At 37.6% G+C, this 25,027-nt stretch overlaps 1 protein-coding gene across 8 annotated transcripts in view; it reads left to right on the forward strand.

The window, feature by feature from the left end:
• Epsti1 (epithelial stromal interaction 1) overlaps nucleotides 1-25,027 on the forward strand; it is an 86,156-nt gene that overhangs the window by 14,990 nt on the left and 46,139 nt on the right. For 6 of the 8 annotated variants that reach the window (XM_015484325.2, XM_015484326.2, XM_048800962.1 and 3 more), the window contains exons 2-5: nucleotides 669-752; nucleotides 4,057-4,130; nucleotides 4,836-4,919; nucleotides 14,920-14,993. The exons of the other annotated variants lie outside the window; for them this stretch is intronic. In XM_015484325.2, the coding sequence (XP_015339811.2) occupies nucleotides 669-752; nucleotides 4,057-4,130; nucleotides 4,836-4,919; nucleotides 14,920-14,993 (316 nt within the window). The remainder of the gene's footprint in view (nucleotides 1-668; nucleotides 753-4,056; nucleotides 4,131-4,835; nucleotides 4,920-14,919; nucleotides 14,994-25,027) is intronic. 8 annotated transcript variants of the gene reach the window in all.

A 25,027-nucleotide genomic window follows, 5' to 3' on the forward strand; every position in this document is an offset into this window, starting at 1 on the left:
TGAATCTCCTTTGTCTTGATTTTTGACTACCTATATTATTCCACTTTAATACTTATCTGGATATCCTTGTGGTATGCTCTGTGGATTTTTTGAATTGTTCCTAACTGAAGTACTAGTTCTGTTAAAGTGGCCTGAATAAGGATTTTGGTATCTCCCCATAAGTCCCTAACATATTAAATCCATAATATGTGCTCAGTTAAGTGTTTGCATCATTCCAAAGTCTATCAAGTGGCTGAAGTTCAAGGAAACTCATATTTTAGGCTTTCTGTATTGAATTGAAAAGTTAGATGCAGATAGTTAACTGATCTATGTCAAAAGTTCTGGATTTGAGTCTCAGCCCTATTGCTTAATTAACCTTGTGATCTTTAGTACCTGGTTTAACTTCTGTGTCTTTATCAAAGGTTTATTAATCCCCAAATTCTCTTTTAGCTAAAATATCCTAAGACAGTGTCTTAGTCCTTTTGTGCTGCTATAACAGAATATCTGATGATTGGTAATGTATTTTAAAAAGAGTTTTTTTTTTTTTTTTTTTTTTTTTTTTTTTGAGCATCTTGTCCACTCATGCTAGCATGTGATTAATTGTCATCTGATGGTTGCTTCTTATACTTTGAAGTGATCAATTTGCAAATCTTAAAAACTGATGATCTGTTATTTCTCACCTGGCTTAGTTGCTGCACAAGAACTGTCCAACCTGGAGAAGTGGAAGGAGCAGAATAGAGCTAAACCAGTGTATATGGTACCAACACTGCTGGGTAAGCGAGCAAACCAGTTCCCTAAAGTGGAGGCAGGGCCACCCATGGGTCCTATAAGCACCTGTGTATGACTCTTTCTGCAATAGAGATTGGTGGCTGGGCTGCTTGGGATGGAATGCATTTAATGCTGGAACAAATTAAGTATATATGGTTGTTTCTGTCTTTCTGCAAGTAGCAAATGTGTGATGCCCCAGCTATGTGGGAATAAAGTGATGGCTTAATTGACAAATAATTTAGAGCCTCTTAGATGCTCAGTTCTGAAGAAAGCTTACCTGGGGCGCTGCATATGCCCTGTCATAGCGCTAGTCAGGATAAGAGGAAAAGCTATCACAGCATATTAATCATGGCAGCTAAATGCTAATGTGAAGAAAATAAGGGAGGAGTCAGTTTCAAAGGCAAGATGAAAGAGAGCTGGGAACCCAGTGGTGGGTGAAAAGACAAATGTCACCTGGGCTTTCATTCTATGGATAGAGACCTTTGGGCTGCTGGAGCCACACTGCCAGGGTGATGAATTGTCTGGTCTACCTCTGCTGGTGTTTGGATCATCAGAGGGGATGCCACCTAATGTGACTCATTCACTTCCTTTCTTCCCATTTCTCTACCACCGGCAGCTGAGAACTTAAAGGGCTGGATACAGTTTCCACAAATAGTTAACAAACATGTCTGGAGTCAGGGGCCACTTACTGTTGGATAGTCTGAGAGACATATTTTTGTTTTCTTGGATCTAGGTAAAAACAGGCTAATTTGGAAATCACTGGATGAGTGAAAGTAATAGTGTGATCCAATCATCCCTCTGTTTTTCATGCAGAGGGTTAAGCTCAAGTATCATCTTTATGCTAAATAAGTCATGAGGGATATAATCAGAAAATAGTTCTTTCTAACCTGTCCCCCGCAACCAGATGTGGGAGACTAGCCTAGCCCCTCCCATGTCCTTTGGATGGAGTGAAAAATTGGGTATTTTTGGTCTTCCTTAAAGAGTTATCAAGCTAGTTCTGGGCATGAGTCTCCTTTCAAGAATTAATGCTTACTCCTTTCTTTTTCTTGTCTTTTTCTGGCACTGGGGATCAAATCCAGGGCTTCATGCCTGTCAGATGAGTGCTTTGTCACTGAGCTTCCAGTCCTGTGTTTGGTCCTAGAGTCCAAACTCTTTTACTAATGGAGGACACCCCCCTATCCCCTGCTCCCGCTGCCTCAGGACAGGTCTATTCCAAGGAGGAAACTAGCAAATGAAGTGGGGTGGTGTGGCTGGACTTTCCTCTATTGAATGCTCTGTTCTCAGATTCTCACTCCTCTAGGGCCAAAGGGGGAATGGAAGATGAAAGAGGTGAGGTAGTATACAGAGCCCAGGTGCATGAGGACTGCTCATTCTCTCTCCTGCTTTTTGAGTTCAGCATCCTTCCTTCCCAGTCACCCACCTCTTACCTGGTTTTTCTGACAAGAGATCATATACTCTCCCACTGGCAGTGCTTGGCCTCACTGTTGGCGTTTGGTAAACTCTTTGTAGGGCCCATTGTTCTCTAAGGGATGCTCACAGGCAAGTCCCTCTGAGTAGGCTTTGGATTGACTTTTTCTCTCATGAAGCCCACATCAGAAGTAAGGGATGCATTGTTCATGCTTTCTTCCCCCATATTCTGTAGATTCAGGCCACTCATGTTCTAACTACCTCTTCTTGAGGACCTGTGTGAGTAGGCAGCCGACAGAAGCCTTGTGCCTTTAGGTTCCTGACTTTTCTAGGCATTTTTTTTTTACACCTGGGGATACAGGTTGAAGTTTTTAAGTGATTTTCATTAAATTTCTGCTCACCTTGATGTGAAGATTTTTCCTTTCTCAATAACAAACAGGAAAGAAAGACATGGTTAAGAAAGACAATGTTCCTCAGATTTCTATCTTCCTTTCACAAATTCAACTTCTTTTATAGGCAGAAAGTAGTTGCCATTGAAGATTCTCCAAACTGATTTTCAGTGACTTCCTTGCAGATCTTTCCTTGGGGGCCAGGCACCTTCTTTTGGAATTTGGAGCAGTTAGTACCTCGTATCTTTCATCTTAGCATGAAAATGAGCAAGGTTCTCATTTTTAACTTTCTGTTGTATGAAGTATCTAGAAATAGGTGTGTGTAGGGGATGACTGGGGACAAAAAAAAAAACAGAAAATTCTAGAATGTTTTAAATTTTAAGATGAGTTTTGAACAAAATCTTGAAGTACTTAGATATTTGATTTTTCTCCATTTTTTTTCTAATTCTCAACTCTTTCCCCATTTCTCTACCACTTAAAATATTGAAATTGTAGGAGGTACTGAAAGTTCTTGGAACATAGATAAAAAGCTTCAATATTACTCACTGTTTCTTTCCCATTGCCCACAACAGTGATTGAAGGGCCCAAGTCAAATAGGCTTTGTATGTATTTTGAAAATCAGAAGATATCTCTCTATGATATCTTTATCAGTTCAATTATTAAAAACTATCATGAATGCAAATTATTTTAATGTATTTTCTGGGATAATGAATCTTTCATAGAAATGACATTTTTTGTGACCAAAGCACCAGAGAACTATTTCTAAGAAATCTTTCTGATAGGTACATCTAGCCTGCCTAAGCACTGAAAAATGATAGTTCTTGGATGATGTAAAACTGTAAACATTTCTGGCCCCAGATCATTTTTGGCTTAGAGAGAGCAAGCCAATAATCTTATATCCATGGGTTTTTTTTTCTTCTTAAATATCTGAAGAAAGAACAATAAATATCATGGATTGAGAATTAGTTACCATTGAGAATTAGTTACCATTGAGTTATTTCCATTATAGTTTGAAAGAGTAAGTTATGAAGTCTACTCACTTATCTAGTGACAAAGCCCTGAGGGGTTCTTGAGTTTCTCTACTTGAACTAGGTCAATAGAGGTAAAACAAGAAAAGTAGGTGAAGCATCATTGGTCATTATTTTTATTGGTTGCACTCAATCAGGAAGAATGTTCTAGAATTTCCAGAATAGGCAGTATTTCTTATTGTTAATATGGCCCTTCAGTTATGATTTTAATCTGAGTTAAAACTTTACCTGCTAATTGAAAATTTTTAGTAGGATGGTCCAGTTGAAATATGGCCTCATCTTTCTGTCAAGCTGCTTTTCTTCTAAGTAATTACCATTTTTTAAGGTCTTATTAGGATAACTGGTAATGTTTCTATTTCTGGGGGGAATGAAAAATACTAAAGCAACTTCTGTTGTAGACTGCTCCTATACTAATTAGTCCTTGGTGGCTGACTTTTCAGCTTAATATTCATGTTTTACCTTCATGGCTTTTCCTCCTCTGTTAGGGGGAAGCCAGTCGGAGACTGAAGTCAGGCAGAAACAACAACTCCAACTGAAGCAAAATAAATATCAGCAAAAGGTCAGAATCCATCTATTTTTGATTAATTTTGGCAAGGAATTTGAGGACTAGCACTTTCAAGTAACCATGAAATAACACAGTAACTTTACCAAAGCATAAAACTTTTAAGCCAATTGCAAAAGGCAACTCTCAAAATTCAAAGAGGCCAAGAAATGAGAACTAAAGGAAAATCATCTAGAATTCTTATCTAAGCCATGTACGTATTAGCATGACCTTTAATTAAGGGATTTTTTTCCTAGTTAAATTTATGTATTCACTATAGTTTAAGTCTACAATGTTTTAGTTCCAAAAATATGGTTTCCTCTACCCCAAGTCTATAATGGAAATGGTACAAAGAAAGATTTAAGATACCCAGTGATTTCTACAATGAACACTATGCATTTTATCATCAGGAGATATTATCTGCCCTTGCCCCTCCACACACACACAGTAAGGGAAAGGAAGATAAAGATAGATGGACATACATACACACATACCAAAGAAGAAACACACCAATTTCTCAGGCAGGAGATGTAGCCTGGCCATTCTCTGTGATCTAAGTAGCTTGAAGGAACAACCTATAATCATGGTGAGGTAGAGCAAAACAATACTGTAATTTGCCTTTCATCATAATTTTGAGTTCCAGAAGTTCAGAATGAAAAATGGCTAACTGCTTTTCTTTTTTCTTTTTTTTTTTTTGTCCTTCGTAATCTCAACACAATTTAGCTAAAAAGACAAGAATCTGTAAGAATCAGGAAGGAAGCTGAAGAAGCTGAGCTCCAAAAAATGAAGGCAATTCAAAGAGAGAAGGTAAGAAGGTGGAGAGGATGATTTGCTAGCATTCACTGAGGGCTTTGGGCCAGATTCTCTTCTAGACGCTGTCCCTATATTAACTCATTTAATCCTTACAGTAATCGGATGAGATAGATATTATCCAATTTTGCAAATGAGGAACTGACAAAGAGAGGGAAGATAACTTGCCCATGGGCCACAGTCAGTAACTAGAAGAACTAGGATCCATATCCTGGCAGACTGGCCCCAGAGCTCGGATTCTGAATCACCACACTGTCTCACCTCTTAGGTGAGTGACCAAGCTATTAATTGTATATTTATCCAGAAGGCGAAGCAACTAGTAATAGTAGCAATTAATGGTACACTCTCTTAGTTGTATTCAAATGCTGAGTTTTGCTGAATTTTCCATGTGAATGTGATATAGGCTGGCATGTCTGTCTTACTGATTAAAAAAAACAAAAAGAAAAAAGAAAAGCACATTGGCTGGTTGTGGTGGTGCACACATATAATCCAGCTACTGAGGCAGGAGGTTCACAAGTTCAAGTCCAGCCTGGGCCACTTAGAAAGACCTTGTCTCAAAATAAAATAAAAAAAGGGCTGGGAATATAGCTCAGTGACAGAGTGCTTACCTAGTAAGTGCGAGGTCCTAGAGTCAATCCCAGTACTGTCCGAGTAGGGGGAGGGAGTCATTTATATTTCATTATTAGTTATATGATCTTTTCTAAACCTAAAAGTGATGTTATAGTAGATATAATTTCTGTGGTTTGGGAAAAATCTCTTAAAAATGTTTATCTGGGATGGGGTGGTGGCATGTAGTTTAGGAGAGTACTTGCCTAATGCATGCGGCTATGCTATAAACTGGTCCCCAGCACCACAAAAAAAAAAAAAAAAGAGAAGAAAAAGAGGAGGAGGAGGAGGAGGAGATGATCATCTGCTAGAGAAAAATTAAGAATGTAGCATTCTTGCATCTCTACCCTTTCTTCCTGCTCCCATTCTCCACACAGTCGGTCTTGATTTGCAATAGATTTTAAGCTAAGCATTGGAGTTTTGGGGGCAGGAGAGTGACACATGATGCCAACCATATGTGACACCTTTTGTAGGTATACGTTAAGGAAACACAATCTTTTCCTGATGTCCACCTGTCTTTCTTTCCTTCCCTCTTTGTCTTTTTTTCTTTTAAGGATTGAGTATTGGTCAAAATTTAAACCTGATTATCAAGCCACAGATGTTTTAACCAGTTACAGTTAATGAAGCTAAAAGCTGATGGAACACAAGAGAGAAAGAGTCTTCCCCTCCCCTGAGGAATTCTCTTCTTGGCTGGGAGTAAACTGGTCTTCCTTGGAAGGTGTCTGCTGTGCTGTTTGACCTGGGGCAGGCCCCCAGCCTTCTCTGAACTCTGCCTATAAAATGAGTCTGTAAGCACCACCTCTTCTCTCAAGTTCAAGAGCATCCCATTGCTGTAGACATGTGGGCTCTGTAGGTGGAGATGAGACTGGTCTTGCACATCAGGAACTATAATAAAATGCCGAAGGTATAAAAAGACGAATGTAGGAACTTTTGTTTTTAAATTTTATTCATCAGTCCATTTCCAAGTCATCTTTGTTGACAAGATTTTTTTTTTTTTTTTGCCATAACCTCGTTTTATTGACCTCTTTCTCTATGTGTCTCTATTCCCCACTTTTCTGTTCTTAATCCATCTTTTCCCCTCCCATTGTTTGGTCTGTGATTGTGAATGGAATCTGGTCCCCTTTATATAATCTGCCTGCATTTCAGGCAAAACTGATAAAATCATGACCAGGAACTGAATTAAGAGGCTTGCAGACCTTAAAGAATTATTATGTTGTAGATTTTTATCCTAAAGGTCATTTTCATACCCATAATTGGCCGTCTTGTGGGTTGTTTATGGCTCATTTCTTCACAGGATTGATAACTTAGTCTTTTTTATTTTTTAGTTGTCAATGGATCTGTATTTTATTTACTTATATGTGGTGCTGAGAATCGAACCCAGTACATCACACTTGCTAAACAAGCACTCTACCATTGAGCCACAATCCCAGCCCCAGATAACATACTCTTATGAAGTCTTAATGGCTGAGACTCTGTTCTTTAACATTGAGTCAAAGCAGTATTTCCCCCTTTCCAAGTTATACCGTAACACTGACCCATAGCAGTCATTAAATACAGTGATCTCAATTGGATTGGCTTTTCTGAAATGACCAACTATACTGATTACTGGCATAAATTTGCTGGAAAGAGATGGAGGAAGAGAGAGGCCTAAACTAGACTCTTCATGTGATGGGCAGCATCAGCATCCCTGGAGTTTGTTGAGGTTCAGACTCTCAGGCCTACCACATCAGAATCTGCGTTTTAACAAGCTCTCCGAGTGATTCTTTGTGCATATGCAAGTACAGGGAACATTAATTTAAATGACCTTACAAAATAAGAAACCACCTGCCCTTGTCCTTCTGTGGACTTCATCTTTGTGGCTGATGGGCCTGCACTGCCACAGTGACCGAGCCCTTTCTGTTGTATATAAATCTGTGGCTTTTCATATGAAACATAAACCTGTTTTAGTAGCTGGTGTCAGGTAGAAAAGTAGACATTAGCTATCCAGAAGTGGCATATTTCACATTGCCAGTGTGAAAATGGCCAAAGGAGATGGTAATGACTGTGCTTATGGAGCACTCATTCTTTAAAATGCACAACAAATATGCACATGGATTCCAGGCTGCAGTCTACTGTCCTCCTCCCCAGGCAGAATGGCGACTCCTGGGAAGCCTAAGGCAAGGAGCCAGGCAGCTATCACCACCCAAGAGCCTCTAGCCTGGCCTCTGATTTTAACCTCCCTACCATCTTGCCCTTCAATTTTCCCCCTCTCTCAGGAAGGGTCACAGGGGACACTGGATCTCCTTCTGATGGGTTACTATCTGTGTGTGTAATAGAGGTGAGAGTGAACTGGATCATCGTATCATCCTTTGATCCTTAATGAAGGGAGAGCTAATCCTATGGGTGAGGGAAACATTTGGAATGGACACTGGGATGCTTTGCTTAAATATGCATTCCCTAAACCAGAGGATATGGTGTTATATACTTTTGGTAGTGTGTTAGAGCCACCTCAGACTAGTTCATGAGAATGGATTGTTACATTTTCAAGATTTTTATGAGTTGTCTTCACGGTAGCTTGAAACTGACTATGGTGAGAATATTTACACTACAGAAATGAGCAAATGCTACAAAGCAACCTGCTCTTTTTGTTTCTGCTAGAGCTGGTTGTGAAGGGTTGATCAGCATTGCAATGCACCACACTGAAGGAAAGCAATGTTCTCTTATCCTCCCGTCTCCCTACATGTTCCAAAGCCTCAGAGAGCGAGGGAAGGCAATGCTTTTATGAAGTACCTGGCATATTGTGCCTGATATTTATTGATTTAAAAATAGATTATAATTCATGTGGCAGGCAGAGTAATGCCCCCTTATCCCTCCTTCAAATTATAATCCCTACCAACCCCACTGTGAATCAGCCTCCTCGTATCAGAGAAGACATTGGGCATTTGGTTTTTTGGGATTGGCTAACTTCACTTAGCATTATATTCTTCAACTCCATCCATTTACCTGCAAATGACATGATTTTATTCTCTTTTATTGCTGAGTAATATTCCATTGTGTATATATACCACGTTTTCTTTATCCATTCATTTCTGAAGGGCATCTAGGTTGGTTCCACAATTTAGCTATTGTGAATTGTGCTGCTATTAACATTGATGTGGCTGTTTTTAAGTCCTTGGGGTATAGACCAAGGAGTGGGATAGCTGGGCCAAAAGGTGGTTCCATTCCCAGTTTTCCAAGGAATCTTCATTCTGCTTTCCATATTGGCTGCACCATTTTGTGGTTCCACCAGCAATGTATGAGTATGCCTTTCCCCCCACATCCTCGCCAACACTTATTGTTGTTGCATAATAGCTGCCATTCTGACTGGAAGTGAGATGAAATCTTAGAGTAGTTTTGATTTGCATTTCTCTAATTGCTAGAGATGTTGAACATTTAAGATTAGATGAACTCTAGGTAGGACAAAGGGGAGGGAGGGGAAGGGAGGGGGCAAGGGGGTAAAATGATGGTGGAATGAGATGAACATCATTACCCTAAGTACATGTATGAAGACACGAATGGTATGAATATACTTTGTATGCAACCAGAGATATGAAAAATTGTGCTCTATATGTGTAATATGAATTGTGATGCATTCTGCTGCCATATATAACAAATTAGAATAAAAAATTTTAAAAATTCTAATCCCTAGAACATAGGAATATGTTATATTACATGGCAAAGAGGTATTAAGTTCACAGATGGAATTAAGGTTGTTAATCTTACATAGGGAGACTTTCCTGCAACCTTTAGGCAGGACCAATATGGTCACAAGAGTCCTTGAAATTGAATGAGGCAGGTAGAGGAGAAAGGAGAGATGACAGACTGAGAAAGAGTCAGTCTTTCTGGCTTTTGAAAGTGGAAGGGTTCATTGGCAGAGGACTGTGGGAGGTATCTAGAGGAGGAGAAAAGCAAGGAAACTGATTTTCCCCTGGAGTGCTTAGAAGGAATGCACCTTAATTTTAATCTGGCAAGACTCATTTTGGGTGGCTGACCTCTAGAAATGTAAGATAATACATCTGTGTTGTTTAAACTGTTAAGATTGCGTTAAATTTTTTTAAAATATAACAACCATCGGAAACTACTACAACTCATGGTTTTATAATTATGTATAAATGTCTTTTCCCTTAAATCTATAAAGCAGAGACAATATTTCTAAAATATTAGGGCAGAGTAAAAGAAAGTCATTAAAAATGAAGGCAGTGTACCAGAAGCAGATACTTTCTTTGCCAGTGGATCTTGCCCATAAGTAGACAGGTTTTTGCAAATTCTCACAGCAAGATTTCATCCAAATTTAGTGCTGTGGGAGTAAACCTCCACCATAGTTTCCCCTAATAATCACATTAATGAATGAAGTAATAATTTGATTTTTCTAGGCTTTCATAATATCACAAACCTAAAAAATGAAAACCTCCTTGTCCATGTCAAAGACCTTCCCTACCTCCTGGATTTACCTTATTCTGCTCCCATCTCCTTATGTTTAAAATTATATAATACAGTGCTATGTCATTTCCAAATACTCCTACTTGATTCTCTCAACCTCTTGGGATATCATAACCTCAGAAAGTATAAGAAACCAGCAAGAGATTTGAGTAGCTTCCAAAGCCTCTTGTTCTTCCTGAGAGCTACGGCTGCCAAAGTCATTTGGAGCCCCGGAAGTCACTGTGCTTTATATAGACACTGAGAAACATTGCTAGTTTCTACCTTATTGTATAGCATTGAAACTAATGAGCAGAATATTAGCAATTCATATTAGATGCAAAGATGACCTCATATACATATTTTTAGGAAATCATACATGTTGCTTTCTTATTTCTAGGAAGCAAGTAGTAGCAAGGGCGAATGGTTTAAGAACAACTCTAGGGGTAAACTCAACATTGAGGAAATCATTTCAATATTGTTTGTATAACCTGGGAAATGTTTTCATTTCTGAAAATTCAAGGAACACCAGTGTTTTCAAGAAATATGTTTCCTACATTCTATGGGGATTTTTGGTGGGTGAATTGGTGGAGGCATTAAGACTTTGGTTATTGAAATGCAGTAAGATTTCATTAAATCCATGAGGATTAGCCTTAGTTACCAAGATCTTTGCTCACTTTACCTTCTTCGTTTTCTCTGCTTTATTTTCAGCACATGGCTTCATTGACCACTTCATAGGAAAGAAAGGCCCATTAGGCCTTTAATATCTTTTCTTTTCTTTCTGTTCCCTTACTCTTTTTTGTTCGTTTTATTTTGTTTTGGTACCAGAGATTGAACTCAGGGGCACTGAGCCACATCCCCAGCCCTATTTTGTATTTTAGTTAGAGACAGGGTCTCACTGAGTTGCTTAGCTTCTTACTTTTGCTGAGGCTGGCTTTGAACTTGCGATCCTCCTGCCTTAGCCTCTCGAGGCTCTGGGATTACATATGTGTGCCACCGTACATGGCTTGTTCCCTTACTCTTTGCTGCTTGTATCCCCATTCTCATTTTAAGAAGGTGTCTTTCCTTCTTAAAGGAAGGAAAAGATGGATTCTTCCACCTTTTGTTCACCATCTCCTCTTTCCTCCCATCTCCCCAGGGACCTTGCATCTCTTAATTAAACCCTTTTTCTTTCTTGTTTGTTTTTCCTCTCTTAGTATGTATTTATACTTGGGTCTCTTGAACCTTAACAAATAGCATCTCTCTATTCTAATCCACTTCCAACTTCTATGCTCCCAACGACATGGGTCAATGTCTTAAAAGACTTCTCTACCACCAAATTTTGTTTTCAAATGTCAGCTTGTAGGCTCACTCTTTTTCAGTCACTGGAACCAAGGAATCTGTTTTAGGAACGTATTCCCTAGGTTGATGCTGGCCTTAGCTGGCTTATGTACTCAACTTCTCTGATTTCTTTAGTTCCTTAGTGGGCTGAATTTGGCTTTTGTATCTAATATAGATCTAGCCAAGATCACCATGATGTTTTAATTGAAAAATCCAATAGAGATACTTACCAGTTTGTAGCTATTAATTATTAAATACTCTGTCCTTTAATCTACCCCTCTATATTTTCTCTGGATCCTTTTATCCACTTGTTTTCCCTCTATGGATATTTTAAGAGGTCCGTTGTTGGTCTCTGATATCTCCATTGGTCTCTGATATCTCTGTGCCTACACCTCTTATCCTTAGGTGAAAGCTCCCACATTTAAGGATTTAGCCATTACTCACGCTGATGGTTTCTGAGGTTCATGTCTTCAGGCCAGAACATATATCTGAATCCCAGAACCATATATCGTAGTACATATTTGGGATTTCTGCATAGATGTTCACACCCGTGCCTCAGAGCCTTTGGATTCAAATTGAACTCATGCCTTCGTGTTGATTCTCCATGTGATTGTCTTCCCCTTTTCTTACTCATCCCACCTACAACTGTACCTGTTACTTCTGTCCCTTCCATTTTTCTCGACTGTTTTTTTCCTTTCCATCCCTGCTGCCCTAATTGGGATCTCTCATAGTTTCTGACTTGGATGGTGGTAAGAACCACTCGTGTTCTCTCACATTGGTAGTCCTTTCTGCAGCTTATCTTCCGGGTTGCTACCTGAGTGAGCGGCTTACTGTGCTGCTTACAATAATTTAATGGCTTACCACTGCCTTTGCTGAAGTCCAGACTCCTTTGCTTGAACATATAAATTCCTTCATCATTTGCCCCTTCTTACTTTCCCAGCCATATCTTCCACCCGTCTCTTCACAAACACCTTTCAATTTATCTTTGAACTTCTTGGAATTTCCTGAACTGGCATATTCTCTGATGTCTTGAAAACACTGTAAATTCTGGGATTGCGCTTTTCTTATCCAGGGACATTGTTGGCCCATCATTGCCTTTGTATATATTAAAAAAAAAAAAAAACCAAAACAACAACAACAAAAAAAACCTGGTTCTTCAATCCAGGTGGTCCGTTTTGTGGGTGCTCAGACTGGTGATAAATGGCAACTTCATGAGACAAAGAAAGACACATCCTTAGTGTTGAAGCAGTCCCTTGCTGGGGAGCAAGTCCTGATGAGCTAAATGCTAGCTTTCTTTTAGGCTTTCTGACCCCTCTGCTGGAATCCTCTTTAGTAGTGGACAACAGGTGTGCAATGAATTGAAGGTTTGCACCATCTTCTTCCCACTCTTGGAAAACTGTTGCTTGTTTTAAGATTGGTCTCTACCTATGATTTTTATTTCTCCTTATACCTATGGGTTTTGTCCTTTGATTTTGCCATCAGCACCGTAGAAAATCTAAAGAAAGTTCTAAGTACAGTCTCCATAAAAAAGACATTCTCCTATGTGAAGTTCAGTCATGAACCTGAGCTTAGAAGCCACATTCTGAATGTTGTTCTTGGCTCTTGTGTCTGGGATGGAACCTGCCACTTAGTAGGCACAGAGTGAACATGGAAACAGTATTTCCTGACCATCTGCTTTTGTATTTTTCCCGTGTGTTCATATTACTTCACTTGCAAACTGCTTTCTCTAATATACTTAACATACTTCCTTTGTTGCTTTCTTGTCCATATCCTGAGCTAGACTTTGAAATTTCCAGGGTAGTCACAGCTTTTTCATAGCTGCATTACTAGCATCTAACAGCACAAAGCATGTAATAGGCATTAAATAAATGTTTGTTGAATAAATGAGATTCAGTAACATTAAATGATTTGCTGAAGTTCACTCAGTGATGGTGAACTAGAGAAAACATGATTCCATCTTTTCTTCATTTGGATCTCATGCTCTCAAATGGGTTATTTTGCATTTGTATACGTGCATAAGTATGTTTGGATGAGGACTTAAATGGAAAGCAATAAACAATCTGACTAAATCTAAGTATTTGGATTAGTATAGTAAAATCAGTGCCTAGGTTGGTAGGTACTGAATACAGATTCTCAAATACTCCAGGGTTTTGCAAAATCTTTCTCTTCTGATGAGGGATAGACAGACTTTCCTTGGATAAAATGTAGCTACCATCCAACAGTTTTGTGAGTTGGAATCTATTGGTGAAGAGAATAAAAACAGTTTTCTCAATTCCTGACCTTGCTGAAGGAACCCAGCCTTAGTCTCTAGACACTTGTGTGACTTTCTCATTGTTCTCAAAGGAGTGTGCCTAACATTGGTTTCCTCAGCACCTACTGCTTGCTTGCTGTCCTTCATACTTTCAATTATTTTCCTGTAGGGGATGCAGGGATCTTGTCATTAAGTGACCACTTTTGTTCTCATGATCGAGGACTTTATCCAGACTGAAATCATGTTTACTTGGTTTTATAATTCTCCATTAGTTATTTTCCTAGAATTGTTTCATTAACAGTCCAATTGCTTCCATTATAATTGCTTCCCTTTAACTCTAGTAAATTTCCTACAGTTTTTCCCTAAAACTAAAGCGGTTCTCATTTTGCCTGTCAAAATGGCAAAGTTCTGTGTGAATGAAGACCTTCATGGAAATGAACAATATGAACAGTTTTCCCTCTCTTTGAAAGATGGAGCCAAACTTAGAGTTTAAGAGTGTTGATTTCCATTATTGTCTTTTTAAGGGTCTTCCTCTGGGCAAATCCATTTTTAAAAAAATTAAACCCAGCTGCTTGCTCTCTTGGAGTCATGTAAAATTTCACATTTCTCCTGTGTTGTAAACTTGTTTCAACTCCCTATTAAGTTTGTTGTCTAAGAATTTTACTTTTTTTTCTTAGGCAAGGTAAAAAAAAAAAATGACAGCTGTGTCATGGTGAACAAAAAGCAAATGTTCTGGGTTATTTAAATTGGATTAAAATGTGCCAGAGCCATGGTGGCAGTAATACCAAATATGAAGTTCTTTTCTCTCTAGGCTCTCTAAACAGCTAATTAAAAAAAATAAAAGAACTCTTTTTATGCAAGTGGATGGCTTTTTAAGGACATGTTCTGTTCAGTCTCTCAACAGCTTTAAGTGTTTGATTCTAAGTCAGAAGGGAGTTGAGTTGGCTTATTGAAAATCTTTTCCTGAATGCGTTAGTAGAAAGTGGGTGTACACATAAATTTTGAATGAACTATTTAACCATTTATTATAATCTTAAGTAAACATAGTTGGTATGGAAATTTTATGTTTTCATTAGAATATTTTGAAAACACTGCTTAAAAATGTTGCTATCATTTGAACTAAAATAAAAATGTGCAATGATGATTCTGTGATCAGACAGTTGGGAGAGGGGAGCTGTGGAAGAACTTAGGGCTCCTGGCTTTCCGTGAAGTGGCTGTGGGTTCTGGGAGGGGATAATTTTGGAGCTTCTGGAAGGGAACCAAATTAGATCATATTAGACTATTGGGTCACTGGGACCTAAGGATTTTGGACCTTGGATAATTTCAACATTATGATTCTAACTACATCTTCCTTAATAGATTACATTTTGATCTTTGCAATTTCAGAGCAATAAGCTAGAGGAGAAAAAGCAAGTTCAAGAAAAACTCAGAAGAGAAGCATTCAGAGAGCATCACCAATAGTAAGTTTATGTTTTCAGAACTTTGTACATTTATAGGCATATCATTCATTCATTTAGTTTTTAAGTTCTAGATGTTGGTAATTTTGCAAACACCTGGCATTGGATTAATGGCTGCTAATATTATGTAATTGAACTCTGTCATCATGTGATGATCTAAGATTGGAGACATCTATATTCATCAGAGTGTGTTCTAAGAGTCACTTAGCATTAATACTACCAAATTTGAAAAATTCACCACTAAAAGTGTCTTGGAGGGTCTGTTTCTTTGGTGATCCAGTGTGCTTCTAATTATATTGACTTCCAATGTATTGATACAGGAACGGAGCTGTTTGAAATGAAATGCTGAAGTAGAATCTAAACTAAATAGGGATTTATCCAGTGGACTGAGGCTTACTATACTATTGCATGTTGTCTACTCAGAAACTGCAGTCATTTAGTGATTATTGTCAAAACTCCCAATTGGTGGTCATATATCAAAATAATTTTCTATTATACCAAACTAGTTTTCACTGGAAAAGGGATGACCTGCTTACCAGTGAGGGGTCTTAAGTAGAGGACTGGGAAGTTGAATGAATCCTCTGTCTGGAGAATTTGAATCAGGGCAAGGTGAAGAATGAAAGATTCTTGGAATTTTCAAATATTGGGGGTTGTGTTGTGCAGCCTCCGTTCTTTCATGATCTTCTAGCTTTTTGAGTTTGTGTTTCCCTAAACACTAAAGATCAGTCGCCCTTTTTCTGTAAAGAAGAAAAAAAGTTTTGCCCTCAGCCACCTCCCACACTATCAGTGGAGTTGAATTCAATTACACGCACATTTCACTCTTGCTCTTTCTTCTGCTTATCGTGAAAGCCCCAGTTAACCAGGAAGAAGAGAAGCTGGCTAAAAATGAGAAGTATCTCAAATTGATTTTTAAAGGCTATTGAGAAACACAAGAAGAGGTATATATGTGTGAGGTTTTTTTTCTTTTAAGAGCATTGTGTTTTGAATTACTTTTGAAATTAAAAGGCCAATAGCTCATGAAATGAATGACCATTACATAGCTACCAATATGAAAGGGACTTCTTAGAATAGGTGGAGCCTCCCTGTAACAAGTCTTTATCACAATTTCTTAGAACCAGTTCATGGTGGGGAAAAAAAAAAATCTAGGAAAGCTGTTAGAATTTTAATAGCACAAAGATTTCACCAGACCAACTAGACTATCTGCCCTCCACCCCCAAGTTAGATTCTCCTGAAGCTGTCAAATGAAAGAACACAAAATAGAAACCCAAATAAGAAATCCTTTCAAACGAGTCAATACCCTGCTAGTTTCAGCATGCTGTGATGGGTGGTTCAAACAGCAGACCAGGAACGGTGTGTTTTTCCTGTAGAGAAGGCAACCATGGACTTGAGTAGACTGTAAATCCAAGTTGCTGGAGAAAAAGCACATGATGGCCACCTGGGGCACCACCAGGAGAATCTTAATGTGCTCTTTCTTCACACCTTGTTCCTGACTCCGTTCATTTGCTTCTGATTATTTTTAGTGTTGTCAATTATTTAGCTAACAGGCAGAAAACTAGGCTTTTATTGACATCCAAAGGGACTCTCCTGAGTGTAATAATGAAGGCAGTTTATTGAATGCCTGTGAGGTTGCTTTCTAATTGTACACATTAATCTGCCCATGCAAGCTGGCTGAAAATACACAAGCAGATTGCACATGCAGATGGAGCACACAGGATGGTTTTTATGAAAAGACCTCTGGAATGTACTTCTGCAGCACTGTCTTTTCCTTAAAAATCGAATGACTGTGACTATTTCAATTGGCGGCTGAGAGCGGACCAGATTAATGATGCATTAAGTCTGCCACTCCGACTGGGGACAGATTTGATATCACAATTCAGAATTAGTTCTAAGATTCTTGAGCCTGAAAGCAGAAGGTAGGAAGGGGCGTTTAACCTTGGTACAGTTTTCACCATGATTTTTCATTTCTGTACCTATTTACCACTTAGAAAAATTCAAAAGTGATGTTTTTTCAGGATGGTGTTCCCTATTAGTCAATATTATTGGTAGATGCAAAAAATCTGAGGTAACAGTTGATACACTTCTTCTTTTTTTTTAAATCAAAGAGAAGATGTGACCCAGGTTATTTAAAATATTGGGTAAAATAAATCCCAGCATTTAAATTTTTAAATAGCAATTTGCTTGTAGGGGTGTGGTCATCTTTCTGATTGTGTGCTTTTGGATTCATGTTAGATGTGTTTGGATTTTGAGTGATGGGGCTCCGGTAGGATGTAAGATTGTATAGATGCAATTTACATACAAGTGTTAGGGAAAATGGTATTCTTTTAAGAATTTTCTGGAGGAATCAGGTTTGACTGTTTTAAGCATTTAAAATTGTAGTTCGTATCTAATAACCTTTTAACATAATAGATTCTACATTTATCTAAGTTAAAAGTACAAAGTATTTGGCTCTTTTAAATCCAAGTAATAAAAAGCTGCTACATAACTGAGAATATGCAGAATGTCAAGCTCAGCAGTAGTCATATAGACTTTTTTTTTCCATTTAATTTTCAGATCAACCCCATTAGAGATGTATCATCCCTATGTTATAGGGGGAGGTTTGGGTAATCAGATATTTCCAAAGTCAGAGATAGTAAGTGATGCAGTCAAGTCAGGTCTTGAGATTTGGGGAACTAGGGAAAATAGATAATTTAGGGGTGTGTTATATTTTGAAGGTCAGTAACCAAGCGTAAGTTGGGGGTGAGGAGCATTGTCTCACCTGTGGTGAGAACTACTAGAGAGGGTAGGTCAACTCAGAGAGAAAGATTGGCCAAAGTTGACTTCTGTTTTTTCCCACCAAAATCTAAATTTTGTGTACATTAAGCAAAAAGAGAGGCTGAGGAAATAAGTCTATTTCCTCTTCATTCATTACATAGAAATGTGGTCCTCTGCCCAGTCTCAACCCTGGGTTAGTATCATTATTAATCTTCCTGGAGGATGGATGGGCTTTCATAACTTCTCTTAGGTATACTCTTCTCCCGAGTACAGTTTCCAGCATTGTTTCTGGGAGACAAGGGACTCAGTTCTTAAAACCTTAGTTGGGAAAACTCTTGGAATCAAGCCCATTTCTAAACAGGAACTTCATAATCCTGAACTGCCAAGCCCCACCCCCCTCCAGCTCAGCCCATTGAATGTAATGTTGGGACGTTTTCTGTCATCAGAACCATCTATCTCTTTTACTTTCACTTGAATAATTGTGTGCTTAGTTCCTCAGAGGCACATCTTCATCTATTTTAGTTTCTTAGAGCAGAGAATCCAGACAGGTCTGCTGAATATGCACACTTTGGCCCCAAGTTTGCTTTCTAATATGCTCACAAAACTTCTAATGCCCTTCGTGGGAACTTCTGAAAGACACTTAAGAGCTAAATCGCTCCCTTATCCATATGGTAAGCTTAAATCCAACCTTGACTTTCATAATTTAAGCAAGGTGAATAGAAAGTCATCCTATTCATAACTTTGTAGCTTATGCTAATGAAGCAAACTTATAGATATAAAAATCCCATATCTATTTTGTTCAGAATGAGACTGAACAGCTTATGAGAAATTTGGTCCAAGTAAATCCCTAACTATTGAATGTTAAATAAGGTTGCCTGTTAAGATCATATCAAAATTTCCACCCACTATCAATTCTTCTTGCAGATATTCTAATGTTAATATTAACTCATGTCATTCCCACTGGCACCACCCTTGTGTTGGCAATTGTCACATGCCACTTGGAATTGTGGTCTTTGTCTCTGTGTTCCCTGGTCAGCCCCTGGACTACTGTGATGGCTGCTACCTTTGCCATCAGTCTCTTCTCTTCATCACCTCATGTTTTTATTCAGGTTCAATCCTCTAAAACACAGTTTGGTCATGTCACTCCCCTGTTCCAAAATATTTGATTATTTACTATTCCTGTTGCCTCTGAAATAAATTCCTGGGCCACACTTTGGGGAAACATGGAGCACCTTAGGAAGAGGTCAGAGGGGATTTAAAGGCTATGGGATCTGGGTCAGGTGGCTTGGGGGAGGGTTTAAGGAAGCAGAGCTTTGCCCTTGGTTGGATGTTATCTGCAAATACAGTCGTTATATGGTTATATATCTTAAAATCAATCTTTATTTAAAAGGTGGGAATACTGAAGTGAGACTTCTGCTGTCATTGATAAAGCAGCAGTAGTCACTCCCAGTAGCCAGCATTTGGGGCTATTTGGTCACCATTGTGGTTTGCAGAGGTTTGTATGCTTTTCCACGTTCAGACATGTTATAGAGTGGTCTTTCTTTTGTCATAATTCATCAGTCACATAGTGACCTCTTCTGAGGTTGATGTCATGTGTCATTGCTCACTTTTAATAAGAGCCGTGAGTGCCAGATCAGTTCTCATCTTTCTCAGCATGTAATTATAACTGATAAGAGATGAAAGTTGACCAGTATCTTATTTGTACAATATTTTGTTCTAATTATCTTGTCATTGGAACTTAGTACCATTGAAGGTTCCCTCTTGGAAGGGCAGGGGATCTGGGGCTAGATTGTCTGGGTTCAGACATTAATTTTTTTCCTTATTAGTTGAAGAACTTTTTTAAACCTCTTGGAGCCTTTTTCCTCATGTGTAGCATGGTGTGGGGAGTAGTAGCTGTAATTCCTAAGACAGACTGATACAGTTCACATAAGAGACTGAGCATAGCACTCAGAGAGAGATGCTGAACCTAGTAAACTCCCAGGACAGTAAAGGAAGAAGTAAAGAGAAGAGGTGACTTTGGCCTTTGCCCCAAAGCATATGCTTCCAGAATCTCTTTTTGAGACAGGAGATTCACTAAGGCAGCCCTGGGGCCAGAAAGTGCTCCTGGTAAACTATCACACCTGGGTGCGTGTATGGTCACACAGCCAACTTTATTGCTCCTATGTGGGTCTATAAGCCTTATTGGAAAAAAAAAAGTTAACAGAGAACAAACTGTAGCCAAACAGATATCCCAAGATTTAAGAAGACATGAGATGCCAGAACTATTTTGAACAAAAAAGATAGTGACATTTATAAAAAAAAATGTGATTAGTTTTCCTTCTTTAAAATAAGAATCAACAGGGTCATGTTAAAATCACAGAGGATGTTGGGACTAGAAGAGGCGCAAATAAGAGAGAGGGTTATGAACTACATTCATTAACTAATTCTCAATAGTATTCTTCCTTTGTTGCATGAAGAAAGCTTGTAAATTCTAAATATTAATAGAGAAATAATTATATTGTAATATGTTTAATTATATGTTAACTATATGTAATAATAGGATATATTACATAAAACATGAGAAAAATAACAAGCAAATTTGATCATTATAACAAAAGACATGAAGTGAAATTTTTATAATAAAATATAAGAAGAAAGCAAAACATTAAATTCAACAAATTAACACTTACAATTAAGGTATGTAAGCTTGATTTCCTTACTAAAAGATAAGCTCTTACACTGCATTAAAAACAAGCATATAAGTATGGTATCACAAAACATTTATAAAATGAGAATTAAAAACAAAGGCATGGAAAATATATATATATATATAAGTGCTAATAAAATAGAGCAGATATAGCAATATTAATACAAGGTAAATTTAATTCAAGGTGAAAAGCATTCAGTAAGATAAAGGATATTTTATTAAGATAAAATGCATAATTCAAAAGACAGTGTGAATCATAAGTCTTTATCAACATAGATTTGAAATATATAGGACAAAAATTAGACAAAAACTGTCAAGTCTCAAGTGTACACTATGGTTTTGCCATTTTTTTTAAAATTTGGTTAATTCTCAATAGAAATGAACTGATCAAGTGAACCAAAAAAATGACATAAGGATTAAAGGAACTGAAAAATAATGACTATGCATGATTATATAGACATAGCTATGAAATATTGTACCCAGGATATGAAAAAAATATACTTCATACCAACTTAATTACCACAATAGTGGCCATGATCAAAGCCTCAAATACTGTCAGTAAATTCCCCTAAATCCACCTGAATTATAGAAAGTCACAGTCCCTGAGAAAAATGAAATAAAATTAGAAATTAAGCAATAAGACATTTTAAAGTCTATCAACTTAAACGATTTAGATACCCATTTAAAAGACTAGTGGGGAAAAAAATTGAAACCAAAATTTAAATTACTTTGATATAAAAGAATAAAACCTTTAAAGCTGTGGTAGGTATAACAAAGCATTTTTGCCATTATAATCAATATTTAAATAGGTTCAATGAATGCTACAGTCTATAAGTAGATCCATTATTATTTGGGAATTTAGCATTTAGGACTTTTCAACGGAATGTTAACAGGATGGACAATTTGGCAAATTGTGTTGAATCAACATAATTAGAATGTGATGAGGAATGATCTTATAATTTTAGGATAGCAACTCCTTTGTAAGCAATACACAAATCTCAGAAAATGGACTTAAGTACATGAAATATTTTTAGATTTATGATGGAAGACACAGAGAAAAGAAATTTACCAGTAAATGATAATCGAAGAGAAAATTTTTGCCTGAGACATAATGAATAATGACTCAATTTCACAAAGAACTCTTTACCAAATGGTAAGAAAAAGACAAATCTAGAAAAATTGGCAAAATACTTGAACAAGAAGTTAAAAGGGCACAAATATGAATCGATGAAAATATTCAGAGGAACATAAATGCAATTTATTACAAAGGCAAGAAATCAATGTATTGAGACTACCTAGCATAAGGAAAGGTGCTTTTATTTATTAATTGAATAATGAGCACTCAGTGTGTCTTAGGCACTACTGTAGGTTCTGAGTATATAATATGAATAGAACAAATGTGGCTCCAGGACCAAATATGGAAATTCAGATGTTAAGGTGACAAAGAACTATGTTGGACAACAGATTAGAATAATTCTAATAGGAACATAGTGGTAAAGGTAGGATAAAAAGATTAAGAATCAATAGATTGAGAGGGGGAAAATATCTTTAGTATGAGAGGAAAGACCTGATTTATAGATAAAATAGCAAGAAATAAAATGACAAGAAGAACCCAGCTATGCTGAGAACCAAGGAAGAAAGTTCTTGACTCAAGGATCAGCATGTAGTATTTCAATAATCTGAAAGGATGCTGGTGTATTTGGGTTAATGAGAATAAAGGAGAAGAAATCATGAGGTTGACAAGAGGGGAAGCAGCCAGACAGATGAGGCGCGTCACGCAGGCTGTTGCATAGAGTCTGGATTTTATTCCAGTCACAGAGGAGAAGCATAAGAAGCTTCTTATTTTATTTTTTCATTTTGAGGAAGTGACTACTCTGATTGCTGTGTTGAGAATAGATTTGAGGAAGCAAGAGTAGAAATGGAAAGACTATTGAAGATGTTACTGACATGGTCCAGTTAAAGGTTGATTTGGGTGATGTCAAGTCAGAGAAAAAAATATACATATTGTATGGAAAAATCAATAGAACATGTTGGTTTGAGGGATGAGGAAGGAGGAAGAAATAAGGATGGTTCGCAGCTGACTTGATCTACTGAATGTATAGTGATGCCAAGCACCAAGATGGGAACTGTTAGGAGAGGACCAAAGTTTGGGTAGAAAAGTATCAAAAGTTTAATTTTATTTTTTATTTATTAATTTGTTAAATTATTTTTTTTCTCAAAAGTTTAACTTTAAATGTGATAAATTGGAGATACCTGAGAGATAACAAATGGGAAATTGTACATAAAAATTTGGTCTTTGCAAGCAAGTATGTGTGTGAGATAAAAATTTAGAAATTATTAGCATGTAAATAGATAAAATAATTTAAATTGTAGATTTGAGGGGTAGCCCAGGATTAAATATGGAGGAATTCTATCTTTTAGAATTTAAGTGGAGGTGAAAGAACATTGAGAGGCAGGGTAAGTCAACAAGTGTGATGTCCCAGAAATCAAGACAGAAACGTTGAATGAGAAGAAGCCCAGTGGAGATGGCTAAAGGAAGTCATCTGTGATCCTGACAGGATTGATTTGGGTATGATGGGGGGATGCAGCCTGATTGGATTGGACTTGAGAATAAATAGAGATTTGGAAATAGTGATGGCATTTATCAGCTCTTGAGTTATTTGAGAAGGAGAGCAATGAAATGAGGCATAACAGGATAAAGTTGAGGGATCAAGGGAGAGTCATGTTTGTGTAAAGACAGAAAAAAATCCAATACAGCAGAGGAGAGACTGGATGATAAGGGTATGACAGAAGAAATAAAGTCCTTGAGAAGGCATATATGGATAGGTTCCTCAACATGTATAACCAGTGGATTCATCAATGATTAAAAAGATTATTTCTAGTATAATTGAGGAAGTACTTAAAATTTTTTCTTCCTGTTCTGGGGATTGAACCCAGGGCTTCATTCAGAGCAATATACTTCTCCAGCCTAAAATGATTTGTTTAAAGGAGAAAAGATGCAGATATATGGAATTGAAGATTTGGTGTTGGGGAAGTTGAATGTTATGGTTTAGATGTGGTGTCCCCCCAAACTCACATGTGAGACAATGCAAGAAGGTTTGGAGGAGAAATTATTGGGTCATAGCCTTAACCTAATCAGTGAACCAATCCTTTTTTTTTTTTTTTTTTAATTTTTTATTGTGGGTTGTTCAAAACATTACAAATTTCTTGACATATCATATTCCACACTTTGATTCAAGTGGGTTATGAACTCCCACCTTCACCCCATACACAGATTGAAGAATCACATCAGACACATCCATTGATTTACATATTGCCATACTAGTGGTGAATCAATCCTTTATGGGATTATCTGAGTGGTGGCTGGAGGCAGGTGGGGTGTGGCTGGAGGAAGTGGTTAATTGGGGGTGTGGCCATGGGGTATATATTTTGTATGGGGATAGTGGAATCTTTCTCTGCTTCTCATCATTATGGGAGCTATTTCTCTCTGCCACACTCTTCTGCCATGATGTCCTGCCTCACCTTGAGCCTTGAGGAATGGAACCGTGCTTCTATGGACTGGGACTTCTGAAATTGTGAGCCCTCTAATAAACTTTTCCTTCCCTAAAATTGTTCTGGTTGGATCTTTTATTCACAGAGGCAAAATATCTGACTAAAACAATGAAGGAGTTTTTCTGTTCTTAAAAAAAGTATGAAGAGATTTTTCATGTGAGAGCAATGTGTGAGGGAAAACAGATAAAATGTGGAAGAAGATTAATGAATGAAATTGAGTAGAATTATTGAATAAAGCTAAAATTCATGAATTTCCTGTGAAGCTAGTCTACCCCATCACTCTGTCCTGCTTAATGCTTTCTATCTCCAAAACACCTGTTATATTTGCCCAAGTTTGATTCACCTGCTCTAGTACAGACACAGAAAAGGCAGATTTTATCTGAATCTGATATATCTTTTTTCAGACAAACATGAAGGAAAGAGAGAGGAGGAAGAAAGTTAAAGGTATTTGTAAGCGAAGATTTTTTTTTTTAATGGACTATAGTATCTAAGCTGTACAGGAAGTAAAGATAGATCAGAGCTAATGGTGAGAAAGAGGTGAAAGCAATGGTTTGGAAATTCCAAAGAAATTGGAAAATTGTTGTATGAAAGCGTTTGAAAGAACATGGAGTGATAGTTGTATACAAGAGTGGGATCTTTCATCTGGTAGTTTAGAGAGTGTGCATTTATCAATGGCAGTGATGTCTAGGGTATGACCCTAGGAGTGTAGCTGAAGTCAAATGGTAAAAAGTTACTGAGATGAGAAGTCAAAAAATAGGTCCAGTGATGATGAGAGGTTGGGAAAGTATACAGGACACCTATGTTGATGAAAACAGTCAACATAGGGAGGAAGTCCAAAGTCTTGAACAAATGAGAGCTGGTTGACCAGAAGGCTGAATGGTGACAATGGAAAGAAGATGATGTAATCTGATATCAAGAGCTCTACAGAAATGGACATTTTTGCAAATGGTGGAGGAGAAGTAATGCTCTGGAAATAGCGTAGGAAGTAAAGAAGATGCCTGCTCCATCCTTCAGGCACTGAGGAATATGCACATGAGAAATAAAATGC

This window comes from Marmota marmota, unplaced genomic scaffold (genome assembly GCF_001458135.2).
Source record: "Marmota marmota marmota unplaced genomic scaffold, marMar, whole genome shotgun sequence".
In the NCBI taxonomy this organism is placed as follows: domain Eukaryota; kingdom Metazoa; phylum Chordata; class Mammalia; order Rodentia; family Sciuridae; genus Marmota; species Marmota marmota.